Source organism: Rhinopithecus roxellana, chromosome 15, assembly GCF_007565055.1.
Source record: "Rhinopithecus roxellana isolate Shanxi Qingling chromosome 15, ASM756505v1, whole genome shotgun sequence".
Taxonomy (NCBI): Eukaryota; Metazoa; Chordata; class Mammalia; order Primates; family Cercopithecidae; genus Rhinopithecus; species Rhinopithecus roxellana.
This window is the reverse complement of record NC_044563.1, coordinates 108,134,483-108,158,194: the sequence shown is the minus strand read 5'-3', so window position 1 is coordinate 108,158,194 and position 23,712 is coordinate 108,134,483. Positions and strand designations below refer to the sequence as shown.

The 23,712-nt window shown below is 44.7% G+C and overlaps 1 protein-coding gene across 4 annotated transcripts in view; it reads left to right on the top strand.

Annotated features, from left to right (window-relative positions):
• LDLRAD3 (low density lipoprotein receptor class A domain containing 3) overlaps positions 1–4,021 on the top strand; it is a 291,981-nt gene extending 287,960 nt beyond the window's left edge. For all 4 annotated transcript variants that reach the window (XM_030917618.1, XM_030917620.1, XM_030917619.1 and 1 more), the window contains exon 6: positions 1,028–4,021. In XM_030917618.1, the coding sequence (XP_030773478.1) occupies positions 1,028–1,265 (238 nt within the window). In that variant the 3' untranslated portion in view covers positions 1,266–4,021. The remainder of the gene's footprint in view (positions 1–1,027) is intronic.
• Positions 4,022–23,712: the final 19,691 nt, after the last annotated feature.

Below are 23,712 nucleotides of genomic sequence, written 5' to 3'. Positions count from 1 at the left end.
CAGTTATTTCTGATCCTGGGCCAGACATTGAATGTCCCTGTGCCTCAGTTTCCTCGCCAGAGTAGCAGGCATGAGAGTAATGCCCACCTCACAGCATTCTTGTGAGCATTAAATAAGGTAGGAAATGTAAGGGGCGGCCGGGCACGGTGGCTCAAGTCTGTAATCCCAGCACTTTGGGAGGCCGAGACGGGCGGATCGCGAGGTCAGGAGATCAAGACCATCCTGGCTAACACGGTGAAACCCTGTCTCTACTAAAAATGCAAAAAACTAGCCGGGCGAGGTGGCGGGCGCCTGTAGTCCCAGCTACTCGGGAGGCTGAGGCAGGAGAATGGCGTGAACCCGGGAGGTGGAGCTTGCAGTGAGCTGAGATCCGGCCACTGCACTCCAGCCTGAGTGACAGAGCAAGACTCCGTCTCAAAAAAAAAAAAAGAAAAAAAGAAAAAAAGAAATGTAAGGGGCGCGGCAAAGTGCCTGACTCACGCGGAGACTTCAGTAAATGAGAGCTAGAAAATAAAATGTCTTTTCTGTTCAATTCATTCCTTTCAAGCCTCTTCTGCAGATACAGACTGAGGTGTTGAGAGGATGTCCTCTCACTTACCCCAGTTCACAGCCAGGAAGAGTTAGCTTTCAGTAGAAATGCCAATTCCATGTTCCCATCAGAGGCCCAGTCAAGATACCAGCCCAGCCTCTTGACCACAGGGCTTCTGGCCAATGGAGCAGAGTGGCAATGCCAAACCACCCAGGTTGAGCCGAGGGACTTGGTGGGTGACCTCATTCTGGTTCTACCCAGAGGATGTGGTTTTGGCACTGCCCGGTCAACACGAACCAGCCAGAACACACTGGCCTTTTCTGTTCTGCTGTGGTTCCTGGTCCTTGAATTGATTGTCTTTGTACTTGGATGGAAAATCTCATTTCACACTGGAAACACCATCTCAGAAATGGGCTGAAGTTGGCTTGTCTTGGCTCTAATGTGTTCTCTTCTTTTCCTGTCTCCACTGTCCCTGCCCCTCTGCTGTCCCCATCGCAGGCCTGCGTGGTATGATCTTCCTCCACCGCCCTACTCTTCTGACACGGAATCTCTGAACCAAGCCGACCTGCCCCCTTACCGCTCCCGGTCCGGGAGTGCCAACAGTGCCAGCTCCCAGGCAGCCAGCAGCCTCCTGAGTGTGGAAGACACCGGCCACAGCCCGGGGCAGCCTGGCCCCCAGGAGGGCACTGCTGAGCCCAGGGACTCTGAGCCCAGGCAGGGCACTGAAGAAGTATAAGTCCCAGTTATTCCAAAGTCCATATGGGTTAATCTGCTCTGACTTGTTGCCGTTCTAACAATTTGTGCTCATGGGAAACATTTTAAGCACCTGTAAGGGTGTCTCAAGTTACAGTTTGGGATATTAGCTATCTCTGCATTCCCCTCCTCCCCCAGATTTCAGAGATCTTTTTCTGGCCTCTCAGTTGACGTGATCTGTTGTGCATTTTTTCTGTGAGCTCACTCTTCCCTTGGGGCCCGAGATCACACCCTTTTCACTTTATTCTGTTGCTGTTGGAAAGACAGCAGATAAAACAGTATTGAAGTAGGCTGGGAGAGAGCAATGTTTCTATGCTATATTGGATGCTCAGAAATGCAGGAGACGCTGGACCAAATTCTCTCTGCTGGGCAGCTACCTTATGGCATTTGGGGATTTGGGTTACATGATCTAACCAGGAGGCCATCATTGGATGGTCACCCCCCAAAAAAAGACATCCAGTTGAGCATCAAATCCTGCCTTGCACAATCCTATATGTTGCCATCAGTTCAGCAGAGTCAGTGGCCAAAGAAAACTTTGGACGTGAGTAAACACCCTTCAGCAGTCACAATGTGATTATAGTTTTGTGAAGGACTCTGAAACCATCTACCCTGTATCAATTCTGGCTTTAGAAATTTGCCCAAGAATGCTTATTCTGGGAGCTTTCTCCAGCAGCGTGTATCATCAGCCTCATCCCAGAAGAGGCAGGGAGCCCCTGCCATGAGTTGATATCCAAGTTCTCAGCTCCTAAAATGCAGGCTGCCAGGAGCCTACACCTGCCCTTGCACTAACAGCCACATACCTGGTTTCTGGACTGTCACCCTCCCAGCTGACCTGCCCGTAGCCAAGGAATGAGGACCTAACTTGAGTTGAGCCACAATCTGACCTGGCTGTATGTCCCTGTGACCCACACCCAGCCTGTCTTGCTCATTCATGCAGCCTCAACACTGGCCTCTGAAGTTCCCTTAACACTTGCAAGTCCATTTTACCTGTGCGTTTGGACTTGAGGACACTGGTTTCTATCACAGGTGAGAGCTGTATTCAATACCTCCACCAAGAGCTCCTGGCTCCCTGCACTGTGCACGCTCCTCTTCCCAAGGTCCCAGTACCAGCGCCTCTAGTTAGAGTTAGGATCAGGGTCAGACCTCTCCCAACATGCCTCTCCCAACATCCCAGTAGTTTCTCCTCTGAGACACATGGGCAATAGACAATTTGGAGTCAAGATTTCCCGTTTGGATTTATTTTAAATCTTTTAGAAATGCATTTGAAACAGTGTGTTTGTTTTTTCCCTTCTAGTTAAGGGACTATTTATATGTGTATAGGAAATCCGTCTCTCTTTTTTTTTTTTGTTTTTCCTTTAACGAGGTCCAAAGACAAATGCAAAAGGAGATCACACCCTTGCCCCACGGAGCCCCGTGATAACAAGTCACTCCAGACTAACCTGTGTGCCAGACATTTGTGCATTGTTGCACTTTGAGGTTATTATTTATCGAGTTCTTGAAGGAAGCAGAAAGAGGGACTCCTGTCTCCCTCCATGTATAGTCTCTATGTTTGTGCTAGTTTTTCTCTTTCTTTCTCTGTGCCCAGCCAGCCACAGGGCCTGCCTCCCTGCAGGAATAAGGGGTAAAACATTAGGTGTTATTTGGCAAGAAACCACACTGACCGATGAGGGGTAAAATGGAACCAGGTAGCGCGACTCGGGGCAGCTGTCACCCATTCAGAACTTCTTTCTGCAGCTGAAGAAATGTTCTGTAACCTGTTTGATGCTAATTAAAATAGAGCCTGCAGGAAGTGGGGCTGAAGTGGCATTCAGTGATCCTGTTCTGTAGACTTTTCTTTCTTTTTTTAACCAAATCCAAAGGATGTTACAGGAAAGCTAGCCACTGGTATTTTGTTTTGTTAAAAAAAAAAAAAAAGAAAAGAAAAGAAAAAAGGGAAAGGAACCTAGTTGCCTGTATCTTTCATTTTTAAAATAGCACTTGAGTTATTTTCTGAGTAACCCAATAAAGAACTTTTGATGACAGCTAGAATGTGTTAGAACTCCGGCTGAACATTTCATCTCCTGTGAGTCAGAAGGGCTTTATTTCTCCCTTTGATGGGGCCCTTTCTTCTTTCTGGTGCTCTGGAAGTTGTTTAGAGGAAAGAATTCTAATTTTAATTAATTGCGCAGTGAGTTAATCTCACTTGCTTTTCTGCTTCCAGGCATCTTAGGAAAAACAAATGGTTTTAGTAGATAAGGGAAGCCTACTAATGTTGTTTTTTAAAACAAACAGGGACATTTTTATTATAGATTTGGTTTTTTTAATGAATGTTTTTAAAAAATATATAGGACACCAAAGTGGCAGGGTTTTTTGGGGGGTGGGGTTTGTTTTCCTACTCAAGATGGCAAATTAGCAGCCAGCAATATTTTTTAACTCATTCCACCCAGGACGCTTTTTTATACATTGCCTAAATCAATGCCAACCAGAAAATGGTCTCGTCTCTTTTTTTCACAAATGAGATCAGTGCTTTATTTTAGCATTAAATTAGTTACACTATGATGGCTGGCCTGTTACCTGACTCAGCTCCCTCTACCTTGAAATTGACATTTTTATAAAATGCAACTAAGTGGTTAATAGTGTGTGATGCTCAAAGTTAATGTAAACTGGAAAGGTTGTATGTCTTTGCTTGTTGTTTTTTGGTTAGGCTTGGTTTTGTTTTTTAATTTTTATACTTTCTAATAAATTTGCAGTTTCATTCTTTCTGTTTGTGCAAATGGTTCTTGACCCACTCATATCCCTTACAGCAATATAAACAGTGGACAGTCACTACTGTCATAGCTTTTGCAATGAATTTATGCTATAATAAAACAAGAAAAAGGAAGAATATGTTGGTGGGACCTCAAAATGTGATGGATGATTCAGGATTCCACAGCTGATATGATTGGAATACAGAGCCAAAGTTGTGGACACCAGTTAATGTAATGGGCCCTGGGAAATCATATTGGAAGATGGGTGTTTCTGCCTTTGCTGCAGCATTGTTCAAGGGAAGAGGACAAGTGGCTGTGATAACTAACAGATTCTCACCACATATTCAGGAGCACACTATACCACTTACACAGGTGTGCTAGTAATTAGTTTCAAAACACAAATGGCTCAGATTGTCCCCACCAATGATGGGAACATCTTTATGCTTTTTTAAGTCTAGTTTTGGAGCCACATGTTGGCCAATGCAGCAGGGACATCTGTGTGGGAAGGAAGTTAGGATGCCCCACAGGTCACCACCACCATCATCATGAACAGGAGCAGTAACTCCAGCCCTGGCCAAAATGAAATCCACATGGAAATCCAAATGCAGGACCCACAGTACCAAGATTTAGATCATTTATTGATCCCAGATTCCTCAAAAAGAAGAATGGGCTCTCAGACAGGTGTATCCCAAGTATATGCTATGTCATGTCCTGCCCCAAGTGGTGTAGAGTAGACTTTCCTAAGCCCCAAAGATTTGTCAGGTTACTCATTTCATCATCCCTCAAGGTACCTTATGAATACCATTTTTATGGATGTCAGGATGAGCATTTTTTATGGATGCTCGTGCTTTGCAATGATTGTAAAGTACTCAGCTAGAGCAGGGGTTGGTAAACTCTCTAAAGGGCCAGAGAGTAAATATTTTTGGCTTTGTGGCCATGTGGTTTCTGTAGCAACTGCAAAAGCAGCCATAGACAAGACAAAAATGAATGGATGTGGCTGTGTTCCAAGAAAACTATTCACAAAAACAGGCTGCTGGTGTGATTTGACCTGTGGATGTGGTTTGTCAGTAATCTAAAGGATCACTTCCACATTGAGTTCATAGATCTAAAGCTAAGGACACTGAAGAGAAGAGAAGAAACAGTTGTGTTAATGGCTTGGAGTACTAGAACCTTTGAAATGACACCAACCTCAAAAAATTAAAAAGAGGCCGGGCGCGGTGGCTCACACCTGTAATCCCAGAACTTTGGGAGGCCGAGGCGGGTGGATCACGACGTCAGGAGATTGAGGCCATCCTGGCTAACACGGTGAAACCCCGTCCCTACTAAAAATACAAAAAAAAAAAAAAAAGAAAAAAGCCAGGCGTGGGGGCGGGCGCCTGTAGTCCCAGTTACTCAGGAGGCCGAGGCAGGAGAATGGCGTGAACCGGGGAGGCGGAGCTTGCAGTGAGCCTATATCGAGCCACTGCACTCCAGCCTGGGTGACAGAGTGAGACTCCGTCTCAAAAAAAAAAAAAATTAGAAAAACTCACGAAGCAGACAATTCAAGGCCCCTATTCTCTTTCAAAATAAGAAGATACAGGATTAAGATGAAGAGAGGCTTTCTTAAATGAAGTCCTAAATATTTGGGTTGAATATAGCAATCCAAGAAAAAAGGAAGGACGGACGGACGGACGGACGGACGGACGGAAGGAAGGAAGGAAGGAAGGAAATCTACTCTTACGGGGAGTTCTTCAAGGTCATGAACTCAGACAGCAAACAGTCATTTTTTTTTTTGATACGGAGTCTCGCTCTGTTGCCCAGGCTGGAGTGTGGTGGCGTGATCTTGGCTCACTGCAAGCTCCACCTCCCGGGTTCAAGCAATTCTCCTGCCTCAGCCTCCCAAGTAGCTGGGATTACAGGCGTGTGCTACCACACCTGGCTAATTTTTTGTATTTTTATTAGAGATGGGGTTTCACTGTGTTAGCTAGGATGGGCTCGATCTCGACCTCATGATCCACCCGCCTCAGCCTCCCAAAGTACTAGGATTACAGGCGTGAGCCACTGCGCCCGGTTCAGCAATCTGTCTTTTAGAGAAGGTCCACGGGAGTGAGTGACGAGAGGTCCATTTTCTCCATTGAGCTTGCAACCCATAGGCAAAGCAGTAGATTCGAAGAGTGAACTGAATGAGAAAGAGATTCAGGTGGCTGTAGTGGAAGTGTATGAGTGTACATAAGGAAAGACTATGCACCCAGTGAGACCCTTAGGGAAAAGGTCAGTGAGGAAATACACTGACTCCCTTGACATCCTATAGCTAAACAAGTTCATAGGACATTAATTAGAACTCCTAGTTATAATAGAAATCCGACTCATACGTGATTAATTGCATTAAATTTTAGAAAGTATATTGTCTAATGTAAATAAGTCCAAGATTAAGGAACTTTTGGTTTCAAGCAGACCTGGATCCAGCTGCACAACAGCTATCATTAGGAATTTGTTTCTCCCTTGCCAGTTTCTCAGCCCTGCTTGCTTACAGAAAAGAGAGTCCCAGAAAACCCAGGTTCACAGTCTCAGGAGAGGCACTCTCTCCTAGCATCCATAGAAAACTTGAAACGGACTCACGATTGGTTGTTCTTGGTCATGTGACCACTACTGGGGCGCAGGACTCAGTCCCTTGATTGACAGCCCCACCTGAATTACATGAAGTGGGAAAGAGAAAATTCCCACACGGAAAGAGTCTGGTAATAGACCAAATACCAATACGTCTACTATAAACCCTCACCAAAGAATGGGACCCACAACTGGCTGGTACAATTTGTAATATACATAAGAAAATAGCAGACAACTACAAGCTTCGGACAACATAACCATGGGCATTATATGGTCTGAAAGAAACAGAGGCCACTTTGCAGTGAAAATTTAAGGAGACTCAACAGCCTTTCCTTAAACCTATGAGGCAAGGTTAGTTTCAAGTTGGGGTTAGATCATGTATACTTTTGTGAGATGGTCATCAATAAGCTGTGTAGGAGGAATTCTACCCTAAAGATACCCCAAATATCTATTGGGCTCAGAACTGTCTCCTAACCACTGAAATGGGACAATTATCTTGCCAAGAGTTTCCCCATCCTTCACAGTATTTTTAAGCTGATGGATCAGAAATATATTTCCATTCATCACCCTTATCAAGCTACCTAAAGACCTAGACTCAACTATGCATGCAGTTAATGAAGGTTTCCATAGTTAACCATTTTATCTATACCTGAAAGTTAGGATGTGTCAGTATCTAGAGAACCATTCACTGGAAATTTTGGAACAGCTTGTGTCACTGGAGCTGAGGGACTGAATTTCCATTAGATTGAGAGCTTGAAGGCATAATCATGAGGAGCTGTGATGAAATATTGGAGGAAGCATGTTAATATAAATATGACTGATGCCTCAGCTGGACTGAGTTGATAGTCTGAGCAAGGATAATTCACTCTACAGTTCTAATATCAGACTGTATTTGACTTTACATGCTTTTCAAGGTCACCCTTGACGGTGAGTCATCCCAGTAAGCCAGCAGAGGAAAGGCATTCCAAGGAGCACACATGCATGGGCAATGTTTATGGGCCAGACCTGAGAGCAACACACACACCGCCACTCACATTTCATTGCTCAGAGCCTGGTCAGTCCCATGGTCAGACCTACCTGTAAGAGAGGCTGAGAAGTTACATTAGCTGTGTGTCCAGGAAGAACCAGAAATGGATTTTGGTGCTTGTTACCAAACCTGTCTTTGCACTCTTCTTCCCCTTCTGGAAGAAGACACCCAACCATTCCATCTAATCAGATTCAAGGTCTGGGATCTGGTGAAAATGTCTATGTCAAGTCCAAATGTGGCTTTTCTAGAATGACAACTTTTCAACCCCACACAGCTTATATGGCCTGTTCTCAGAATCTTTTTCTTTTCTTTTCTTTTCTTTTTGAAACAGGGTCTCATTCTGACACCCAGGCTGGAGTGCATTGGCATGATCTCTGCTCACTGCAGCCTCAACCTCCCAGGCGTAAGGGAACTTCCCACCTCAGCCTCCCGAGTATTTGGGACTGCAGGCATGGGCTAACATGCCCAGCTAATTTTTGTATTTTTTGTAGAGATGGGGTTTCGCCATGTTGCCCAGGCTGGTCTCAAACTCCTGAGCTCAAGCGATCCGCCCACCTTTACCTCCCAAAATGCTATGATTCCAGGCACACACCAGCACTCCCAACCTATTCTCAGAATCTTTGAATAACTTTTCCAGACACACGACCACTCACAGCCTATTCTCAGATTCTTTGAATAACTTTCAACTCACTCCACAGAAAGATCAAAATGCTAATCTGTGGGACTTTCCACCACCTGGCTCTTCCCTTCTCCCTTACCCTGCCCCAGCTATCCTGACCACCCTCCTGGCTCGAACCCACCAGGCAGACTCTCAGCTCCTGAACTTTGTTCTTGCTGTTCCAACAGAGGGAACAACCTTCTCAAGATCCCTAGAATACTCTTCCCCATCAGAGAACCATTAGGAGCCACAGCCACTTGGAATCTTGCTATTGATGTCTTTGAGACCTCTGACTCAGTGTTGACCACAGCCTCAGCTGTGGCAACACTGAGATTTGTAGAAGACAGAAGTTCCAGACTCCTCGATCAAGATACTGATTGATCCCTAGACTAAAGCAGTACATGAGAACTTGGGAAGGTGAGTTGAAATACCTTGAAATTATAAACAATACACTGGAATATGAAGAACAGGACTAAGTGATGGAGGTGGTACCTGAACACATGCCCACCTGGGGCCCTGCTCTTTTGGTAACCCCTCAATAAGTATGGCTCTTTTGCAAGAGGACTTGGGCCAGACCATCTTGGAAGTGTGTTCTTGGTGTGCCAGTCTGTGAATCAACTAAGAGCATGCAGACATGCCAGGCAACTTCCCAGGGATTGGACCGCAGATTCTGTTTGAAAATGGTGGCATCCCTGGTTTGGAGACAAGAAACTGACACTTTGCTGAAATGGGGAAAAGAGGTAAGAAATTATAGAAAGAGAAGACAGGGCCAACCTCCTTTTAAGTGGAAAACTGCTTAAATAACTCAGCCCTTAGTTACCAGGAAATGATGGAATGTGAATGTCTTGACCCCACTTGCTGGCTTGGCTTAGATCTAATAAGTGATCCTTCCATGAAAATGATGTTTGTGCTTGCCTGGTGTATCAGTTAGGATCAATCAGAGCCACTACAAGTATTACAGGAATAAGGGATTTCATGTGGAAATTAGGGCTTACCCTGATGCGGAAAGAGCTGGTGGAGGGATGGTCTGGAAAGCTGGAGGATCCGGGACACTATCTCCATGGACACTAGCCTGGGGCCTGGGACAGGTGGAGGAACTGGAGCTAGCAAAGAAGGCCAAGAAGGTGCTGCTATATTAAGTCTTCAAAATGGTATTGTAACAAGTGAGCTCATGGAGAAGACTGTGAAGCCACATGTCTGACCGCCCCAATACTTTGAGAATAATGACTTCTGCTCAAGCTCAATTATCTGGCCCTCCCAGAAACTCTTCAAGCCACTTAATGAATTCCTTTTCTGTTTAAATCAGCAAAATAGGTTTCATCATTTGCAGCAAAGATCCTAACTAATCCAGTATTCAGCCCAGGTGAGTTGTGGGAGAGACGAGCACTGGATCTAAAGTCCAAAGATCTGAGCTCAAATCTCAGCTCTGCTCCCCATCTTGTGACTTCACACGTCAGTCTGTCTTACCAAAGCTCAGTGTCTTGTCTATAAAATGGTTGTAATAGTCATTACTTCTTCAAGCAGCATTGAGAAATCCTTGCAATATTGCAAAGAAAAGTCCCTTGTGAAGGGCAACAGACATTTTTTTTTTTTTTTTTTTTTTTTTTTTTGAGACAGAGTCTCGCTCACTCGCCCAGGCTGGAGTGCAGTGGCACTATCTCGGCTCACTGCAAGGTCCGCCTCCCGGGTTCACACCATTCTCTTGCCTCAGCCTCCCGAGTAGCTGGGACTACAGGCGCCCGCCGCGACGCCTGGCTAATTTTTTGCATTTTTAGTAGAGACGGGGTTTCACCGTGATAGCCAGGATGGTCTCGATCTCCTGACCTTGTGATCCGCCCGCCTCGGCCTCCCAAAGTGCTGGGATTACAGGCGTGAGGCACCGCACCTGGCCTGGCCGGCAATAGACATTTTTAATGGGAAGTCCTGTCATTGTTCCTTCACTGTGAATCCAAACTGCCCTTCCTTTTAAATGCTAAGCAACTGGGAATTTGCATTAAGCAAATCATGTCAGGACAAAATCTTGACTGCACTTGCACCCAGGAGTTGAGTGAGTCCATTCACATGCCCTTTTTGGAAATGGAGTGATATGGTTCAGCTCTGTGTCCCCACCCAGATCTCATGTTGAATTGTAATTCTAGTGTTGGAGGAGGGGCCTGTAGGGAGATGACTGATTCATGGGGGTGGACTTCCCCCTTGCTGTTCTCGTGATAGTGAGTTCTCATGAGATCTGGTTGTTTGGAAGTGTATAGCACCTTCCCCTTTGCTTTCTCTCTTCCTCCTGCTCCCACCATGTAAGACATGCCTTCTTCTTCTTCGCCTTCTGCCATGATTGAAAGTTTCCTGAGGCCTCCCCACCCATACTGCCTGTACAGCCTGCAGAACCATGAGCCAATTAAACCTCTTTTCTTTACAAATTACCCCATCTCAGGTAGTTCTTAATAGCGATGAGGAAATGGACTAATATATTCACTAACAGGTAGAAGAATGCAGGGAGAAGGGAAGTAGGGTTATTTACTGTCACTTGATGATCTAAGTGGCCGAATGCAGAGCAGCAATGCCGATAATAATAGTCGTAGTAATAGCATTTCTTCTTCAGTTATTTTGTGCCAAGCACTTTGTTAACACGTAATCCTCTGAATCAGGAGCTGGCAAATGTGACCCACAACCCAAATCTGGCCCACCACTTATTTTGTAAATAAAGATTTGTTGGGACATATTCCCATTCATGTACTGCTTCCCTGGCTGCTTTCATGCAGAGTTGTAGCATGAAACATATGGCCCAAAATGCCCAAAGTATTTGCTGTTTGGCTCTTTCTAGAAAAATTTGCTGACTCTTTACTCTGAATGAACCGTGGAAGATGGATACTATTATTCGACCCCCTTTCCAGATTGGAAAACTGAGGACTAGAGCTATAAGGAGTTTATACTAACACCAAAAGCTAGTAAATCCTCAATCTCGGATTTGAGCTCAAAGCCCAGGCTCTAATCACTGTTTTAGCCTTGCCATCATTTTAGTGAGTGATGTCCCCTCCTTTTTCTGTTTTCTGTTACTTTTGGGGACATTGGTGCGGGGCAGTCACTGCCTTCCACCTCAAGTGATGACATCAGGCTTGGATTGAAATGTCTACTTCCTGCCTTCAGGCTCTAGAGCAGGATGTTTCTTCCCTCGGGGTTATTTGCTGCCTTGCTGCTCTCAAAATCAATCAGTTCCCTAAAGCCATGGTTCTACTTCTACTAAATGGTAGGAAATCTCTGCAGTTTTGGGGGCTGAATCCGGGGCCTCTGGAGAAATGGAGCTTTGCGAGGCAGAGCTGGCTTTGCAGAAGCTCTCCCTTTTGAAGCATGAGTTTCCAGGGTTTCAGCTCACATAACTTTGGTGTCCCTGTACCCCAACCCCCACTGTAGGGAGCCCTGGACCCTAGAGGGTGTTTTGGCATTTTGCTGTACTTCTCATCTGAGTCCAAAGCTTACTTGGGATGGATTCGCCTCTGACAGTAAACAACCACAGACTGTGGATGGTGCCGTGGCAGATGCTCCTCTGGAGAGGGGCTCTTGGTCTGGGCACCTACCCACTGCCTGTCTGGGCAGAACTAAAGGAGGGAGCCAGAAGAACAGTCCTCTTCTCTGTGACTTCCCAGTTTAAATTGCTTCTTCACATCTGTGGTTTTCTTTTTTTAATTTTTCTATTTCTTATTTTCTAGAGATAAGGTCTTGCTCTGTTACCCAGGCTGGAGTGTAGTGATGCGGCCACAGATCACTGCAGCATTTAATCCTCCTGCTTTACCCTACCCTGTAGCTAGGACTACAGGCATAGGCCACCACACCTGGATTTTTTTTTTTTTTTTTTTTTTTTTTTAGAGACAGGGTCTTGCTATGTAGCCCAGGCTGGTCTCGAACTCCTGGTCTCAAGCAATCCTCCTGCCTGTACCTCCAAAATGCTGGGACTACAGCTATGAGCCACCACACCCAGTCACATCTGTGGTTTCTGACTTTGTCATCTTAATTCTGGTGTCATGAAACATTTCAGAGTTGGGAGAAACTGCGGGCAGGAAGCAGTCAGGAAGCCCCCTGGACGAGGGGTCTGCCAGGAAGGGCTTGGCCCATTGGTATGAAGCCTGAGAGAGTGGGTTGGTGTCGACCCTGCTCAGAAGCCTCTTTCAAGCAAACGAATGCTGATAGAATGGTTCTACCCTTCACAATGAGTTTTTCCTGGCCCTTCCTACCACTCAGACTGAGCTCCTCTGTCATCTCAGGGTGTGCCAGAAAGATACTCTGTTATGCACAATTCCCAAAGATAGGCAAGCCCAGGCCAGTCCTGGCTTCCATGCGCCCCAGGGCTTTTTCCATGTCTAGGACCCTTTTCTATGCCTCAGCAACCCCGTCTGTAAAATGGGAAAGCAACTGGCCAGCAGCCCAGGGAGAATCCCCATTTCAGAGAGCCTTGGTCCCAGTAGACAGACGTGGGGCGTGGCAGCACTGATAGCAGGGAAATTCTACCTCTCAGAGAAAGGGCTGGGGGAGCGTTCTGCAGATAGTCTCTCAATAGGCCTTATATCTTGACTAAATTGCATGTTGGAATTTAATTTGGAATCCCTGCTGTTTCCTTGATGAACGCAAACCACACTGCAATTAGAGTGATGAAGCGGGCTGCTGCCACGTCTGACAAGGGTGATCTGTTTGAGCAGGGAGGGAGGGGACAGGCAGTTGGCAGGTGGCTGGTGGACTCATGCTGGGCATATTCTCAGCATCTCTCCCACTAGACAGAGGCCCTCAGGGGAGAGAAACGACTTCAGAGGACAAAGGTTGTGTGCTCTAACAGCTCACAGGGCAGAGTGGAGGGGAGAGTTTCAGGGGACTTTCTTGGATTGTGCTCCATGGCTTATCCACTGCAGTGTCCTGGGGCCACATGACCCCAAGTACAGCAGATTAAGCTCATGACTTCGGTCTCAGAATCTCGCTCCTTCCACCATCCCACTATGGAAGGAAATAAACTTTTATGGAGCACTTCCTATGTGCCAGGCACTGGGCTAGGTGCCCTAAAGGCATTATCTCATTTAATCCACCCAGCCACCTCATGAGATGGGTGCTCTTGTCATCTCCATTTTACAGATGTAAAACCTGTGAGCCAAGAGGTTAGATAACTTGCACACAAGGTCACAGAGCTCGTAAGTGATGGCGGTAGGTAGGATCTCAGCCCGATGGTCTGGGTCCAAGTTCCCTTTCCACCTTACCCATGCATCCGCCAAGGCCCTAGCCTTCCAGAGACTGAGCTGGTCTCTCCCTAATCATCTGCTACTTCCTCCAAAGGATTCTTGCTCCTGCTATCTGCACATCCCCATACTGGCTCATTGAAAGGGGAATTTGCTCCCTTCCCACCCTCCTCGCTGCTTCTTCCCTGCTGGAGGAGGACTAGCTTATCTGATGCATTCATGTAGGAGAGTTGCCCATTCATGGGACCATATGAAACAGGTGTGCTGAGCATACCTGCCCTCCCAGTCTCTGGGTGGAAAGCAGACTCTGCAGAGTCCACTGCTGGAAGCCTGAGCCGGTTGTTTGCTCTCTGACACCAGCTCTTCCATCTGGGGCTAGATCAAATGCTCAGTGTGGCCATTTCTGCAGAGAGATCGCAGATAGAGGTAGAAGAAGAGCTTCATTTGGCCTCAGTCTTGGTTGCATACTCTTGAACCTGACTTTTGAGCCCCGTTTTATTCAGTTCTCTGTATTGATACATTATAGGCCAGAATTCCGGAAAGGAAGAAAGAGGCTATTGCTTCAAACGTAACCCCCAACTTACAGGCATTGGAGCTGGGTACCCTTGTTCCCAGGCTGGGGCGCTGCAGTAGAGGAAACTTTTCCAGAAACTGCCACAGAGCACCCAGGCAAAGGATATTTCCTCCTGAGCTCCCAACACAATCTTCTTCCTGATACTCCACATCCAAACCATCAGAGAGGAGATGCAAGAAGAGCCAGAGACTCCCAGAATCAGACGCAGGGGAAGAACAGCAGCAATTGCACTGGAAAGTTTACATATGGACAGTGGGCCCTGGAGCAGTAGAACAAGTATGGACCTCATAGGCAGTGAACCTGAATTTCGATCGCGGCTCTACCCCTAGCTTGCTGTGTGGTCCTTTTGGGCTTAACTTCCACGTGGGTAAAGTAAGAATATTAAGTAACTTCTAAGTCATTATGCTACTGTGATTCTAATGTGATTAACGGACATGTGAAAGCCAAAGACAATAGGTCAAGAGATCCTGAGTACTCATGGTGACTCCCCGCTGAAAACAAGTGGCAAATATACCTCAGGCCTCTGATTCCACCATTCATTCTGCAAACATGTAGTAGGGGTCTGCGGTGTGTGGCTTGTGCCGGGAGGTAAGAATTCATTACAGAACAAGAACGTTCTTCGCCTCATGGATCACCATCAAAGGGAGGGAAGGACGGTGCCACAAGGGCATAAGCACAGAGGGGCTGACTGCAGGCCAATCTCAGCATCTCCTGATGTCACTGCAGTGATTAGGCTATAGGTTTGGCTGTTTGACTGAGACCAAAACTAGACTTGCTCAAACAAGATAGATGTCTGTTTCTCCCCCACCTAGCAGTTATGATGGCTTCAGGATATCAGGGACTGGCTTCCTTCCATCCTGAGTCTCTGCCATCCTTGTGTGTTGCCCTTGTTCCCTTGTCTGACGATGGCCCACCACCATAGCCATTGTCCAGCCAGCAGGAGAGAGGAGGAGGAGAAAAGGGTGGTGCAGCCCAGAAGTTGCACACCTCCCTTCTGCTCATGTTCTATCAACCAGAGCTTAGTTGTATGTCCATATCTAGTTGGTAAGGACATTGGGAAGGGTGGGCTTCTGGGGGCAGCCATGTGGAGTGCCTAGCTAAAGACCAAGGATTCTCTTACTGTGTAAGGGAGAGCAGGAAACAGAAAACAAGCCATCACTGCCAGACTTGTTTTCTGCTTCTTTTAAACCATGACTAAATGAAATATAACAGACTTAGCCCATCACGTGTCAAGTGCTATCGTAGTCCCAGAAGACAGAGTCCACACCCTCAGAGCATGTAGGTTGGTTGGAAACCAAAGAACGTAGGACTGTGGGACTGTCTGCAGTGGCTTTGTAGTAGGGAACAAATCAGAAAAGCAGCCACTGTAGGTCTTTTAAACAGAGGACAATTGGTTATTCAGGGAATGGAAGAACTGATAAACTGAACAACCCAGAGACTAGAAACTGCAGGAAGTCATTTCACTCCCAGGCTGCAGGGACCAAGGGAAGAGCCAAAATCATGGTGGTTGATGCCCAGTGGACCCTGGGACCACAGAAGGAAGAAGTGTCCAGCAGGAACTGGAGCCAACAAGGAAATACAGTTAGAGCTGAGGCTGCCACTCGAGGCAGAGCAAAAAATGAAGAAATATTCTGGCTTCTCCCTTCTTCCCACCTTCTGTCAGTGCTGCCCATTGGCCAAATTTAGCTGGACGCCAGCTGGAAAGAGATTCTTGAAAGTGTAGTTTTCTGCAGTGTGGAGCAGAGCAGAGAGGAGGGAACGGCTGGCGGGTGGATCTGAGTACAAACAGGCTAGCACAGGCCAGCACAAGGCCAGAAATACCCAAGGGACAGACCTTAGAGTATATTATTGGAAAATTGTATTTTCTCTAGTCTAGCGCTAATTAATATAACAGAGTACGCTTTGATTTTTATAATAAGATAAAAGCTAGATCCTTGATTTTAGAAAAGGATAGAGCACATTTGAAAGTAGAAGACCCATATATTAGTTTCCTATTGCTGTTGAAACAAATTATCATCAACATAGTGGCTGAAAATGACACAAGCGTATTACCTTACAGTTCTGGAGGTCAGAAGTACAAAATGGGTTTTACAGGGATAAAATCAAGATGTTGGCAAAACTGCATCTCTTCTCAAGGGTCCTATAGGTAATCCATTCCTTGCCTTTTCCAGTTTCTACATATTGCCACATTCTTTGTCTCATGGCCAACCTCCAACCTCTGCTTCTGTGGTCACAGGTCCTTCTCCCACTTTCCCATGTCCCTCCTACAAAGACACTTATGATTACATTGGACCCATCCAGATAACCCAGAATAATCTCTCCATCACAGGATTCTTAACTTGATCATATCTGCAAAATCCCTTTTATGATGTAAGGTAACATGTTACTTAGGGTGAGGATTGGGATGCAGACATCTTTGGGGAGGCCATTATTCTGCCTACTACAACCCTCATTTCATTTTCTTCCTAGATCTGAATCTAGGCCCCCAAAGATTATCAGCATGCAGAAGTAATTACAGTCAAGTTTCTTCAGGCCCTTGGTAGGTCTCCTGTAGGTACTCTGCGGACCATGGCTGCCCTTTGAAGGCTAACACACAATATGTCTTTGGAGGATGGGCAGAGGGAGTTCAGTCAATACTGGCTTCCTTCCTGGTCTAGCGGCATTGGATCAGTTAGGAATACTTTGGGCTGCAAGATACTAACACATCTGACTCAAATATGGTTTGTTAGTTGTTGTTGTTTTGTTTTTCTTAATAGCAAAAGTCTATAGGTGGCTGCTGGCCTTGGTTCAGTGGGTCAGTGATTTCAGGGCTGGCATCTCTGGGAGTCACTTTCAAGTTCCCTAATGCTTTTCCCTCACTCACTGGATGTCTGCCCCAGCTCTAGGCATAATGCTTTTGCTTCACTCACTGGATGGCTGCCCCAGATCCAGGCATCATGTCCAAAGTCAAGTCAAGAAAGATGGAAGAGATGGCAACAATAACTATGTCCCTGTTGTCAGGAAAGCAAGCTCTTCCTGATCCCCCAGCAGACTTCCACTTACATGTCATTGGCCCAAACAGTCATGTCACCATCTTTAGCAGCAAGGGAGGCTGGAAAAGCAAGTATTTGACATTTCCAACCTCTATAGTGAAGTTGGGTGAGGGGGGAGGAGGTTAGGTATTGAATTAATCAAACAGAAGAATCTGTCACCACTACCTTTCTTGGATTTACTTGGTTCCTCCCATTGAATGTATAGATGAAATATAGTTATTTTGGCCTGATTACCCCTATCAGCAACTTTTATCTCACCATTCCTCTTCTAACTCTCATCAAAGTCAGCTCTTTAGAAAAGCTCATGACCTCTCTGTCCATCGTTGTTGACTCTAGGGTCCTGGCAGGCTAGTGCTGCAACCTGGGGAGTTTGCTAGAGACCCACAGCATGGATGACCATGTTTGCTGCTGCTGATGACAGTCTCAAAAATAAGTATGAAATGAGTTCTATTATTATTTCCATTTTACAGAGGAGGAGACTGAGGCTCGGGAAAGTTTAATGACCTTTCTCAAAGTGCCACCTCTACTAGCAGCGTAAGTTGTTGGTGACTATGATATACCTCCTCCTGGAATTCACTTTCCAGGAAGAAAGGACCAAAGGCAGAAAGTCTCTATTACTACAAAGCCAGGGCAAGAATGTTGCAAGATTAATGATCCAAGTGATAGCTCCAGTGTCCAAAATTTGTTGCATGTACAGCATCAGTAGAGTTGGAATGTGATCTGAAGATGCAATGAGCATACCACATGCTTAGCCTTGTCCCAGAGTTCATTAATCACCCTCAATTCAAAAGCATTTATCATGATTAGAGCCAGCTCAGCCCCCATGGTAAGAGTTTTTTTTACTTTTTTTTTTTTTTTTTTTTAATATATGCACTTTAAGTTCTAGAGTACATGTGCACAACAGTCCTGATTCTGTTCAGATATTCACTCCCCACATACATATGTACACATGTGCCATGTTGGTGTGCTGCACCCATTAACTCGTCATTTACATTACGTATATCTCCTAATGCTATCCCTCCCCTCCCCACCCCACAACAGGCCCCACTGTGTGATGTTCCCCACCCTGTGTCCAAGTGTTCTCATTGTTCAGTTCCCACCTATGAGTGAGAACATGCAGTATTTGGTTTTCTGTCCTTGTGATAGTTTGCTGAGAATGATGGTTTCCAGCTTCATCCATGTCCCTACAAAGAACATGAACTCATCCTTTTATATGGCTGCATAGTATTCCATGTGTATATGTGCCACATTTTCTTAATCCAGTCTATCAATGATGGACATTTGGGTTGGTTCCAAGTCTTTGCTATTGTGAATAGTGCTGCAATAAGCATATGTGTTCATGTGTCTTTATACCAGCACGATTTATAATCCTTTGGATATATATGCAGCAATGGGATGGCTGGATCAAATGGTATTTCTAGTTCTAGATCCTTGAGGAATCTCCACATTGTCTTCCACAATGGTTGAACTAGTTTACAGTCCCACCAACAGTGTAAAAGCGTTCCTATTTCTCCACATCCTCTCCAGCACCTGTTGTTTCCTGACTTCTTAATGATCACCATTCTAACTGGTGTGAGATGGTATCTCACTGTGGTTTTGATTTGCATTTCTCTGATGGCCAGTGATGATGAGCATTTTTTCATGTGTCTGTTGGCTGCATAAATGTCTTCAAAGCTGGAGGCATCAAGCTACCTGACTTCAAACTATATTACAAGGCTACAGTAACCAAAACAGCATGGTACTGGTACCAAAACAGACATATAGACCAATGCAACAGAACAGAGTCCTCAGAAATAATACCACACATCTACAACCATCTGATCTTCAACAAACCTCACAAAAACAAGAAATGGGGAAAGGATTCCCTATTCAATAAATGGTGCTGGGAAAACTGGCTAGCCATATGTAGAAAGCTGAAACTGGATCCCTTCCTTACACCTATATAAAAACTAATTCAAGATGGATTAAAGACTTAAATGTTAGACCTAAAACCATAAAAACCCTAGAAGAAAACCTAGGCAATACCATTCAGGACATAGGCATGGGCAATGACTTAATGACTAAAACACCAAAAGCAATGGCAACACAAACGAAAATTGACAGATTAAACTAATTAAACTAAAGAGCTTCTGCACAACAAAAGAAACTACCATCAGAGTGAACAGGCAACCTCCAGAATGGGAGAACATTTTTACAATCTACTCATCTGACAAAGGACTAATATCCAGAATCTACAAAGGACTTGAACAAATTTACAAGAAAAAAATCAAATAACTTCATCAAAAAGTGGGTAAAGGATATGAACAGACACTTCTCAAAAGAGTTTTTTTTTTTTTTAAATAATGCAAATAGCAAACCATATCTTCCCTGTGGCTTCTATAGTTCAGGGTCTGGAGGTCAAGCTCCCTAATTCATTTAGCAAATATTTATTGAGCACCTACTGTGTGCTAAGCACTGATCTAGATGCTGAAAATCCAGCAGGAATAAAATACATCAAAATCCCTGCCCTCATGGTACCTATATGTCTCCTCCAGTGAAGAGAAATGCAGTAAGCGAAATAAATAGGTGAAATATAACGATTGTTACATGGTGTTCCCATAATCCTAGGAAATAATTGATTGTTCCATAAAGATGACAAGTTTCCATCACTTTGTTTTAAACCTGTCTAATTCATCAAAGATGGTCCTATAATCTTTGTGTCAAAGAAAAGCTAATTTTACAACTTGGACAAGTTGATGATAACTCACTTCAATGATCAAAACTCTGAAAGCCAACCAATCCACAGCAGCTTCATGATGTGGAAGTAAACCAATTCCTGGTGGACTCGCTTATGTGAACATCCTTCTGAGGCTGATATCAACCCACCCCTGCCTCTAAAAGCAACACAACCTGAAACACTCTTCCTGACAACTCTATAAAAGACTGGCAGTTTGCCTTGGTTGGAAAAATGTTCCTGACTACAATGGGTATTCCTTACTTAAGAAAGATATTCAGATTTTAAGTGGTGGTCTCCTCCTTTGATAAATCGGGAGGTCCCAATGAGATTGTGTTGAAAATGCCTAGTTAGCAGAATTCCATGGCACTCAGCAACAGATGCTTTGAGCCCAGGTCCTCTGTGCCCCAATTCTACTTACTTTGTGGATTTTCCTCACGTGTTTCATTAAAATATCTTTGCTGATTTTATTTTGTTATCCTAGATTTCATAACCAAATAGTTCTTTGTACAAGAAAATAAGATCTCAGTCTTTTTATATAATTAGCACTTCTTTGGAAATGCATCATTTGGTGAATATTTTTGCCTTTAATCTGCTTATTCTTTTCCTGCTTGCTTTGCTTTTGTTTTTATTTGACTATTTGTACAAAGTCTCATCTTGTGCAGCTCTGAGTTGATCTGCACTGTCTTGTGTCTGTTAAATGCATAAGAGAGTGCTCCACAAGGATAGCTGGAGGCATGGACTTCGATCCCATCCAAGCTAGCCCTGAGGACTGCAAGTTGGAGATTCAGGAGATAAGCAATTAATTCATGCAAAAGTGATGGATCAGATTTTGCTCTCAATCCCTTTCCAAATTTTGTGAGGATGTTCTCTGTCTTAACAACTTGTAAAGGAAGGTAATTTTGTTCAGTCTATCCCAAGGTCAACAATTGTTGCATCATTGGTTGTGTGACCCCTTCCTAGATTCTGCTTGGTTGGTTGAAACACTCTTTACAAGTACACACACTTTTGACTAACTATGGTGGTCCCTTTGTCATGAGATTGGCTAGGTCAAAGCCCCAACCTTTTCCTAACAGAACTCCTGCTTGTTGTATGAATTTACTTTTAACTTGGTAAGTGACAAAACAAAATTGTTTTACTTAGTATATTAGCTTGCTAGGGTTGCCATGCCAAAGTACCACAGACCAAGTGGTTTAAACAACAGAAATTGATTTTCTTGAAATTCTGGAGGCTAGAAGTTTGAGATCAAAGTATCAGCAGGATTGGTTTCTACCTGTTGTCATATGGGTCTTCTCTCTGTCTTTCTGTGTACTAATTGCTCCTCTTCTCCTCCTCCTCTTGTTCCTTCTCCTCCTTCTTGTTCCTTCTCCCTCTACTCCTCCTCCTCCTCCTCCCTCTCCTCCTTCTCCTCCTCCTCCTCCTTCTTCTTCTTCTTTCTTTTTTCTTCTTCTTCTTTCTTCTTCTTCTTGTTAGGTCTTGCTCTGTTGCCCAGGCTGGAGTACAGCGATGTGATCATAGCTCACTGTGGCCCCAAGCCATCCTCCTACCTCAGCCTCCCTAGTAGCTGGGACTAAGGGCATGCACCACCATACCCAGGTAATTTCTATTTATTTTTTTTTAGAGATGAGGTCTTGCTATGTTGCCCAGGCTGGTCTTGAGCGTCTGGCCTCAAGCCATCCTCCTGCTTCAGTCTCCTGAGAAGCTGAAATTACAGACTTGAGCCACAGCACCTGGCTCTAATCTTCTCTTGTCCCAAGGATGCCAGTCAAATTGGATTAGGGCTCACTCTAATCACCTCTGTGACAACTCTATCTCCAATTACAGTCAGATTCTGAAATACTGGGGATTAGGACTTCAACATATGAATCTCAGAGAGACAAAGTTCAGCCCCTGACACTGAGAACTGATCATTTTGGGGAAATTGTGACATGTCAAAATTAAGAAATTAATACATTTCACAATAGCTCTGGAAAATGCTGAGAAAAACATATTCAAAGTTCAGTCGTCAGCTTTTTTGATGGATGGACTAAGGACTCAAAACAAAGTATTAATATGGACAGAACCTGTCACAAAAGTTCTCCTTAGCTCCCGCTTAGACTCAGAACTCTCTCCTTGTGCTCTGCTGTCTTTCCTTGCTCATCACCACCGCTTACATTCCTCTATTTCTTCTGCTCTCTCTCCTGAGCTTCTAAGGAAGTTTGTCTCAGGAAAAGAACAATTACATTGCAAAACAACCCCTGAAAACTACTAGACCAGAAGGCATATCTATAGAAGCTGAATTTTAACCACGGTCTGCAGCTAAACTGAGGGATATAATTAAAGTATTTTTGTAAACCTCAGGAAGGAAGGCAGAAATTTGCTGCAGAGTTCAGGGTTTTTTTTACACTGATTGTCCCCAGCAATCAGATATATACCAACTAGTCTACTGCATTGTCAGGCCCTCTGGTGAGGGAAAATGTTAAAAGTAGCAGTGTAGGAGAGATAAAGAGAGAAACTAAATAACTCAGCTATGCCATAATTTTTTAAATGGCCCTGAAAGCACAAGGAAACAGGAAAGTTGTTAAAATAAGGCCATGTCAGAAGGCTTTTCCTAAAAGGCAGTGGTGTGCTGGTAAATATTTAACCACCAGCTCTTTGGGGTTGGGGGAGTAGGGGAAAGCTATGAATCGTAACATTTGCAGATTTCCGTGGTGTAAATACTCCCACCTTAGCCAGTTTCAAGCTAATCACAAGATATGACCTAATGCAGCATGTGGTACAGAAGCTCCCAAGAGTCAGTGCAAGCCAGTTCTAGCACACCATGGCTTCAGGGTAGCTTGGACAAAGATTTGAATTTGCAAAGAAAACAAGGATGAATCAACAGATGCCAAGAACCTTTCATAACAGTATTCTGGAGTGAACCCACAGCCGAAGTCAAGAGAGAGTCATCCTCTCTCTTTTTTAATGTCCTCTGACCTAAAATAGGAAAATAGGAAAAAATATGTGTGTAAGAAAAGTTGCCAGTGTAGAAAATTTTCAACATGTGGCCTAATAGAAATCAATAAGCTAGAAATGGAAGTAAACATCTGCGTTTCTGATTTAAACAACAGACCCAGGGATCAAAACATGCCTTCTGTGCTCAGAATTCAGAACTTGTTGAGAGGATTACCTGTGGAGGTTGCACGCAGAAGAACCATTGGAGGAATGAATGGCCCATAGTTATGTAGAAACTGAAAAAGAACTATCTGAAATCTGTCCAGTGATGCCTCACAGAGAGACATTAGCACCCAACAATTCCTCGTTTTCCTCTTCTAAACTCCATGCACCAATAGACATCGTGTGTTTTACCTGCCCAGGGTCTCTACCTCTGGAGTCAAAACCCATTTGTCATGTGCTTTAAGTGAAGCTCACCCCAGCTCCTTCACCTTCCCCTAGTCTAGCAGGTGACTCAGAGATGGCTGGAGTCAGTTGAAGTCCTCCTTGATCTGCAGGATTTTTGGGAAAGATGGTATCTGTTCAATAGAGTTGGTAAGCTAGTGAGCAGGCATCCACTTCTCCTTAAACCTGGGCTTGCCACTGGGGCAACTCAGCTATGTTTTGCCTCTGCTTCTATTCCTCCTGCATTCCTGACCATCCGTCTCCCTCTTCTCTGTACCTCCCTCATAGCTGTTGCTTTCTCATGATCTCCAATGGTCTACCTAGTTCATGGCCTTCCCAGTTCTTGCCTATCGCTTTTGCACTTTGCATCTTTACACCTCTGCCTATCTACCCTGTGAAGACAGGGATCATGCCTGTTTTGTGCACTATTTTATACCCAGTGCCTGGAATTCTTTTGAATAAGTGAATGATTTTTGACTTCTCTGAGTTTTCCATTCAAACTTGCCAAGAAATGGGTTCCGATGGAGTTGAGCCCCCCACCCCACTG